General features: G+C 50.6%; 1 protein-coding gene across 1 annotated transcript; it reads right to left on the reverse strand.

Annotated features, from left to right (window-relative positions):
• Positions 1–1,555: 1,555 nt before the first annotated feature.
• Positions 1,556–5,385, reverse strand: ORM1 (orosomucoid 1). Its single transcript, XM_017530283.2, has 6 exons — positions 5,063–5,385; positions 4,522–4,664; positions 4,246–4,316; positions 3,438–3,545; positions 3,181–3,284; positions 1,556–1,738 (listed from the first exon to the last, which is right to left on the reverse strand). The coding sequence occupies exons 1-6, from the start codon at positions 5,192–5,194 to the stop codon at positions 1,673–1,675; spliced, it is 624 nt and encodes a 207-aa protein (XP_017385772.1). The 5' UTR covers positions 5,195–5,385; the 3' UTR covers positions 1,556–1,672.
• Positions 5,386–8,360: the final 2,975 nt, after the last annotated feature.

The following is an 8,360-nucleotide window of genomic DNA, read 5'->3' on the forward strand; positions in this document are numbered from 1 at the left end:
TAAGTGTTGCCTCCTCTGGGCCTCCCAGGTGGGCATCCTGAGGACACCTCCATGGAGACACCCAGCCCGTCTGGCCTGGGCCCCAAGTCCTCTCCATCACTCTAACCCTTCCCTGCCCTGCCTGGCCAGGCAACCGCCTCTGGACTGGATGTCCACAGCAGCCTTCACTTAGGCCTTCCTGCCTCCAGCCTGGTCCCCCAATGTGCCCCCCAATGGTCATGGTAATAGTGAAATAAAGTCCTTATGATTGGCACCATATGCCATGAACTCTCCCCACCCCATCCACCTTGGATTAGTCTGTTCTCACATTGCTATAAAGAACTACCTGAGACTGGGTAGTTTATGAAAAAAAAAATAAAAGAGGTTTAATTGACTCACAGTTCTGCAGGCTTAACAGGAAGTACCACTGGTAGGACTTGGGAAACTTACAATCATGGTGGAAGGCAAAGAGGAAGCAAGTCCCTTCTTTACAAGGCAGCAGGAGAGAGCCAGCGAAGAGGGAGGTGCTCCGCACTTCCAAATAACCAGACCTCATGAGAAACAGCACTGGGGGGGGATGGTGCCAAACCATTAGAAACCACCCCCATGACCCAATCAGCTCCACCAGGACCCACCTCCAACACGTGGGGGTGACAATTCCACATGAGATTTGGGTGGGGACACAGGCAAACCATATCACACCTCCACTCCTGTTTAGGGTCTTCTGCCCCAAGGTTTTTCAAATGCATCCTCTCATTTCCTTGCTTGCAGGAGGAACAGAAAGGTTTTTTGTTTTTTCATGACTAAAGTTTTATTACAATCTTGCTGTTAGGAGAAAGGCCTTACAGTAGTCTCCGTTTAGAAATTCACATGTGTGGGCCGAGCGCAGCAGCTCACGCCTGGAATCCCAGCACTTTGGGAGGCTGAAGCGGGCGGATCACGAGGTCAGGAGTTAGACCAGCCTGGCCAATATGGTGAAACCCCATCTCTACTAAAAATACAAAAATTAGTGGGGCGTAGTGGCACGCGCCTGTAGTCCCAGCTATTCGGGAGGCTGAGGCAGGAGAATTGCTTGCAGCAGAGGTTGCAGTGAACTGGGATTGCATCACTGCATACCAGCCTAGGCCGCAGAGCAAGACTCTGTCTCAAAAAAAAAAAAAAAGCTATGTTTCTTTGCTTGTATTACTTTAAATGGACACATAATGTACATATCTATAGGTACTGTGTGATATGGAATGTTCCCAACACAAAGAAATGGCAACTGAGGTGAAAATGTTCATGACCCTGATTTGATCTTCACACATTGTACACAGGAACAGCAGGTTGTATGATGCTCCTTATCTTTCTAGATTGGTTCAGATGCCCCTTCCAGGAAGTCTTTCCAGATTTCCACCCTGCAGAAGAAATTATCTTCCTACAATGCTGGCCTCCCACAGCACTCGGTGCCTGTCATCATCTGTCCTGGCACATGTGAGGCTCTTTCCACCAGGGACAGCGTCTTATCCAGTGCCCAGCCAGGGTCCAATTCAGGGCAGGCTTCAGAATGAATGAATGAACAAATGACTAACAACTGAGCTGTTCCAAACACAGAAGCTTTATTGATGCAAGTGAGGGAAAGAACTGAGGTACACGTGCTGGGTTGGAGGGGGAGGATGGCCCCCAAGTCTCTGTCCTGATCCAAGACTGTGTCCTGCTAGGACTTCTCCTCCTCCTGTTTCCTCTCCTTCTCATGCTGCTTCTCCAGCGGCTCACACAAATCCTAGAAGGCAGTGAGGGGGTGGGGTGAGGGGGAAGCAGAGGGACGGAGAAAGGGTGGGAGGTCTTCTGGGAGGGGCACGCAGAATGAGCTCTGGCCTGTGGAACCAGCTCAACCAGCGTTCCAACCCTGGCACTGTCACTTCCCAGCTGGGTGATCTTGGGCAAGTCATTTTCTGTCTCTGAGCCTCAGCTTATTTGCCTCTAAAATGGGGGCTCAGACCCTTAAGAACCACGGGCATTGACTGAGCACTTAGGACCCGCAGGACCCTTAAGCTGCATCTCCTGAATTCCTCACCACCGCCACTACTATGCAGATGATGTAACTGAGGCTCAGGGTGGCCATGGAGCCCATTCGAGGCTCCCAAGCCAGACAGCACGGGTGCCAGGCTGTGGATCGGGTCAGCTGACTACAGTGGTTGTGTTTCTAAGCCCTGTCCCAGGATCCTGGAGCTGGGGGTGGGGGGGCAGGTCACACCACTGGTGGTGCTCTCAGGTGGCAAATGGGTGGAATTTGTTTTTCTTTGAATAGTCATGGAAGTACTGCATGTGTATGTTTTAAAACCTGGAACCAGCTCATCGGCACTGTGATTTCACAGATATTAGGGCACGGGGCCACACCAAGGCAAGACTTCAAACACAGATTTAAAGAAAAGTGTTAAGGAGCTCATTACACAGTAATTCGCATTTGTAGCAAAAATCGGGATGGTGATTCTGGCCGTGCTGCAGTGCGGGTGACACTGAAAACCGCAGTATCAATTCCCCACTGCACAGGTATTAAAAATAAGCAGGGGGCTGGGCATGACGGCTCATGCCTGTAATCCCAGCACTCTGGGAGGCCGAGGTGAGTGGATCACCTGAGGTCGGGAGTTCGAGACCAGCCTGGCCAACATGGTGAAACCCTGTCTTTACTAAAAATATAAAAATTAGCTGGGCATGGTGGCGTATGCCTGTAATCCCAGCTACTTGGGAGGCTGAGGCAGGAGAATCGCTTGAACCCGAGAGCAGAGCTGAGATCCTGCCACTGCACTCCAGCCTGGCAACTGAGTGAGACTCCATCTCAAAAAAAAAAAAAAAAAAAAGAATTGAGCAGGGAGTGGAGATGGGGTGAAAGCCCGGGGTTTGGGAGGCGTCTGTAGGTGGTAACTCCCCATATTGTGTCTCCTCCAGTTGCCAATCCCCCCCACCCCTGCCACCTTGGCTCACACTATTTCCTCCTGTTAGCTTTGAGATCCGCCCTGGTTTCCCAGGGACTTCTCCCTCCTGGGCTCTCATCCACCACCCCTGGCGTCTGTAGAGCTCAGCTGTTCCTACAGTGAGGCAGGTGCCTAAAAGCAGATCTGTCCGATTGTGCAGCCATGGTTGGCAGCTCTCCCCCTCCGGGGCTCTGAGGCTGCCCAAGGTGGGCCATGGACAAGTGGGCACTGCCCAATCCCTTGCATTTACCTTTGTTGAATCGGTGTACAGGACTTCTGACCTGGGAATGTGCAAGCAGTCAAGAGCTTCGTAGAACTCTCCTAGTTGCTCCTTGGTCGTCTCTGGCTTGTCAGCTGCAGGAAGAGTAAGGAGACTGAGTGGGGATGCAGTGGGGCCTGGGTGAGAGGCAGGGAGGGCTGGGGTTCTGGGGGCCCAGCCCCAGGGGTGGGTGAATGGGGGGCGAGGCTTAGGTGGGGCATGAACTTGGGGCTGCCAAGCGTGCCTACCATAGACAGACAGTCCCGACTTCTTCTCATCGTCCACGTCAAAAGCGAGCATGAAGGTCCTAGTGTCCCTGAGGATCAGCAGGTAAGCGACATATTCTTGTCCTGCCACTGGAAGAGAAAAAAGAGCCTCTGGGTGAGAACATGGGATCGCACAATGGTGCCCACCTTACAGATGAGGAGGCCTAGGTGTGTCCAGGCCCACACAGCCCATCCGTGAAGGCCTGGGCTCCCCTGGGCCACTGTGTGCCCAACCCCACTGTGTGCCAGGCTCCACGCCAAGCACTTTCTGTACATAGGATCACAGGAGCCTCACACAGACTGTGGCAGTCAGGGCCTTTCTCCCTATTTACAGATGAGGAAAATGAGGCCCAGGGAGGAGGCTCAGGCGGCTAAACAGTGTCAGTTTAGCTCCATCAGCTCCCTGCTATGTGCCACCCCTGTGGTGATGGGAGGACAGAGTTGAAGGCACCACCTAGCCAACATACAGGCTTCCACCCTGGGTTTCCAAAGCATCTTAAAGAGGGAGAGAGAGGCAGGTCTGAAGCCAGCCTGGAGTTTCAATTCCAGTTCTGATTATAAGCTGTGTGACCTCAGGGAAGCTATTTGAGGTCTCTGTTCTGTTTCCTCATGTGATTCTCCCAATGTCCTCTTAAAGTTGTTTCTGAGCACATCGTAAGAGCTCAAAGATGTTAGTGATTATTTCTCTGTGCCCAAAGTCTCCAGGACCCTAGACCCACCCCACCCCCCAATTTATGCTGGCCTGCCCTGTTCCCACGGTGAACCCTCCTGCCTGAGGGCTGGCCCTCACCAAATTTGGAGATGGTCCCATTCTCCCGCTGGACATTCAGGTAGCTAGAGTTATAGATGCACTCGTTCCGGCTAAAGCCAAACAGAAAACAGAAGGAAAACAGTACAATTAACAAGGAGAAGTGGACAATCGCCCATCGCAGCCCAGGGGCAAGAGTCTGGTGGAGATTAAAGCTAGCCCTCCCGGGTCTACCCATGGAAAGGCCAAGGCCAGAAGAAGGAGCGGCTTGCTCAGGTCAGAAGCTGAGATGGGGTGGGCTGGAATGGGGGATCTCACTTGGTCTGGTACTGTCTGAGAAAGATCGTGTTCTCTGTCTTGTTGGGGGTGAAGTAAAAGAAAGTTGCTTGAATATCCTGAGCCATCTTCTTGAACTCCTCGTTTTTAAAAGCCGATGCGATATAAAACCACTTGCCGGAGATCTAGGGAGAAGGTGGGAGTGGTGATGGGGGCTTGATGCTGAGTCTTTAACTGTCAGCCAGGAAGAGACTCAGGCAGATATCTCCCTGATTTTGCAAATGGGGAGATGAGGCCCCTGGTGGGGAGCAGGCATGCAGGAGCTCACCCTGAGGATCAGTCACTCCCCCTGGGCAGCCACTCCAGGCCCAGCAAAGAATTGTCCTCTGCAAAGGACTCTGCAGTGAGGTTTCTGAGTTTGGAGGCAGGGGGTACCTCCAGAGTTCCCTGGGCTGGTAAGAATTTTACCCCAAGGACCCAGCAAAGAAAAGGGCAGAGCCAGGAGCAGGCGGCTGACCACAGCCAGCAGGGAAAGGGAGGCAGCTGCCCACGTGCACAGGGCAGGGCTAGCGCAGGCACTCACCCGGTCTAGGGTAGCGTTGGTGATGGGCACCGGTCTTAGGTTGGCACACACTGGGATCTGGGCTTCTAGCAGAGGTAGGAGGCTCAGGACTGTAAGAACCCAGGGCAGTGCCATGTTGAGACCAGGGGGCATGTGGAGCCAGGCAGTGCTGGTGGCCAGAGGGTGCAGTCACCTTTATAATAACCTGTGGGTGGTCACCTGGAGCCCAACAAAAGTTTGCTTTGTGTCTGTGACACAATCCTGTCAGCACTTGGGAAATGCCTTGCACAAAACCTTTTCCCAAAGGCCAGCTGAGGGTACAGCCTGCAACCCCAGGTCTAATTTGAGTTCCTGACATGGAGAGGTTACAAAAGCTCTAGAGTCTGGTGGCCCAAGGCCAAGGTGGGTGCAGGGCTGCAGCCCCGTTAGTAAACATGTCAGTCTGTAGATTTCAAGAGAGAGGCCTCCCGCTCAGCAATCTTACGCCTTTATTCAATTCCCATCCCACTGAGTGCCAAGACTTCGGTGGGACCCAGCCGCAAGCCAAATGATGAAACCACCTTCCAGAGTCACCAGGCTGGCATGGGGTGTGTTGTGGTGGGGAGAGTTGGGGGGAGGGGTGCTGGGTGAAGGCAAACATGGATTCAGTTACACAGAGTGTGGCAACAGCTGTGTCAGAGCCAAAGTTCAGTGGGGCCCCAACCCAGCCCTGGATGCAGGCACATTTCCAAAAAGGGGCATCCAAGTCAAACGTCTGTTTCCAGTCAGTTTATTACGTGAAGCATCTCCCAACATCTAAAACAGGAAATGATCTCCCTGTTTCCCCCCATCCGAGCAGGCATCTTGCTTCTCTTTCACCAATACACCTCCGATCCTGGAGCAGTGCCAGAATCACTCGTTCCACAGTGTGTACCCAGTGCCCTGGAAGTGCTGGTCATTGCTCTTCTACCCCATTTGCCTTTCTACCCCACCCGTCAAGCCTTTATGTGTACGAATAAATGCTTTCAGAAAGTATGTAACCACTTCTGATGGCATGGTTACAATTTTGCATTCCTATTCATTTCATTATGAATACTTTTTCATGTTTCCATGTAGTTTGTAGTTAAAAGTTTAATGGGGCCAAGGTGGGAGAATCACTTGAGGACCAGAGTTCAAGACTAGCTTGGGCAACACCGTGAGACCCTATCTCTACACAAAAATATTTAAAAATTAGCCAGGTCTGGTGCTGTGTGCCTGCAATCCTAGCTACTCTGGAGTCTGAGGCTGAAGGATTGCATGTGCCCAGGGCTTCACGCAGTGAGCAGTGATTTTGCCAGTACACTCCAGCCTGTGTGATGGAGCCAAAATAAAATACATAATTAATTAAAAGGGTAAGGGATGCATAACTTTTCATTCACTTACTCTATCGTTTTATGTTTTTGTTTTTGAGATGGGGTCTTACTCTGTCACCCAGGCTGGAATACAGTGGCAGGATCTTGGCTCACTGCAACCTCTGCCTTCTGGGTTCCAGTGATCCTCCCACCTCAGCCTCTGAAGTAGCTAGGACTACAGGCATGCACCACAACACCAAGCTAATTAAAAAAAAAAAATTGTAGAGACAGAGTCTCACCATATTGTCCAGACTGGTCTTGAACTTCTGGCCTCAAGCGAGCCTCCCACCTCAGCCTCCCAAAGTGCTAAATTATAGGCTTGAGCCACCACTCCCAGCCCATCTAATAGCATTTCATAGTGTGATGTTTCCTCTGATGATAAGTGTCAGAGAGTGAGCAACTTCCCTTCTAAAATTACCATCCCGTCCAAGGGAAAGAAAAGCACCTCCCATGCACAAAGTCTTATATATTAACGTTCATAAGAGCATTGTTCAAAATAGCCAAAACTAGAAATAATCCAAATGCCCATCAGCAGAAAAATGGAAAATAAAAATGTGGCATTTTCTTACTAAGGAATATGACTTAGCAATAAAAATAGTTGAACTACTGACACATATAACCCCATGGATGAACCTCAAAAACATTATGCTGAACAAAAGAAGCCAGATATAAAGGAGCTTATACACAGTACGGGTCCATTTATATGAAGCTCTAGAATAGCCCAAATGAATCTATGATTTTGGAAATCAGATCAGTAGTTGCCAAGGGCAAAAGAAGGCAATTTGACTGCAAAAGGGCATGAGAGAACGCTGGAGTGGATGACAATATCCGGGTTGTCATTGTGGTGGCCGTTATACACACAGGTATAGTTGTAAAAACTAATTGAACTGTAAACCTAAAATGTGTGCATTTTCTTTTATTTATCCAACCTCAAGAAAGCTGATGTTTTAAAAACCCTCCTCCCAAACATGACAAATCCAGAAGCACTAGGGATTTCGAATGCCAATTTGGCAACACACAAGTGAGTCTCCTTATCCACAACCTTGTCACAACAGAAATGTCCTTTTTTTTCTCGCTTTTATGTGTTTTTGCCAGCTCGGTTTATTTTTGAATTTGCATTGCCCTCATTTGAGGCTTGAAACAATGATTGGGGTCATCAGTAGGGAAGAGAGCAGGTGACAGAGTGGATGTAACAAGGAGCTGAAAGGCCTGTGCTGCTGGAGCACGTGATGGGACCAGAGTGACCAGGCTTCATGTTGAAGAGGTTGGCAGGAGACGGAGCCTGCAGGGCATGGAAGCCAGGCGGAGGAGTTTGCTAGACTCCGGAGGTGATGGAGAGAAATTGAAAGATTTCAAAAAGGGTTGGAAGGCACAGTCAGATTGCTTCTTCAGAAAGATCGCTCTGTCTGCATGGGAAGAATGGGGAGGGAAACGGCAGGAGACGAAACCTGGGAGACCAGTGGGAGCTGATGCAGTGGTCCAGGAGTGAGATGACGGGGACAGACTCCAGATACCATTTATCAATTGATTGATTGATTGATTGATTGAAGTCAGGGTCTCACTCTGTCACCCAGACCGGAGTGCAGTGGCATGATCTCAGTTTGCTGCAGCCTCCGCTTCCAGGGTTCCAGCAGTTCTCCTATCCCAGCCTCTTGAGTAGCTGGGATTAGCTGGGATTACAGGTGTCACCACCACATCAGGCTAATTTTTTTTGTATTTTTGGTAGAGACGGGGTTTCGCCATGTTGGCCAGGCTGGTCTCGAATTCCTGACCTCAGGTGATCCCCTCGCCTCGGCCTTCCAAAGTGCTGGGATTACAGGCATAAGTCACCGCACCCAGTCCAGATACCATGTATTTTGAGGAGAAGCTAAGCATTCTGTGGGGACAGCACCACACGATAGACTATTAGGGCCCAGGGGTTTAAAGGGCCCCACATATCACACCCACCC

This window comes from Cebus imitator, unplaced genomic scaffold (assembly GCF_001604975.1).
Source record: "Cebus imitator isolate Cc_AM_T3 unplaced genomic scaffold, Cebus_imitator-1.0 Scaffold64, whole genome shotgun sequence".
NCBI classification, from domain to species: domain Eukaryota; kingdom Metazoa; phylum Chordata; class Mammalia; order Primates; family Cebidae; genus Cebus; species Cebus imitator.

Bases quoted from the DNA above. Each gene is read 5' to 3' on its own strand.
- ORM1 (XM_017530283.2), bottom strand. From the start codon at position 5,194: ATGCCCCCTGGTCTCAACATGGCACTGCCCTGGGTTCTTACAGTCCTG. The intron at 4,317-4,521 runs GTGAGATCCCCC...GTTTGGCTTTAG, and splicing joins CTCAGACAGTACCAGACCAA to CCGGAACGAGTGCATCTATA. The intron at 3,546-4,245 runs GTGAGGGCCAGC...TTTCTCTTCCAG, and splicing joins TGGGACCATCTCCAAATTTG to TGGCAGGACAAGAATATGTC.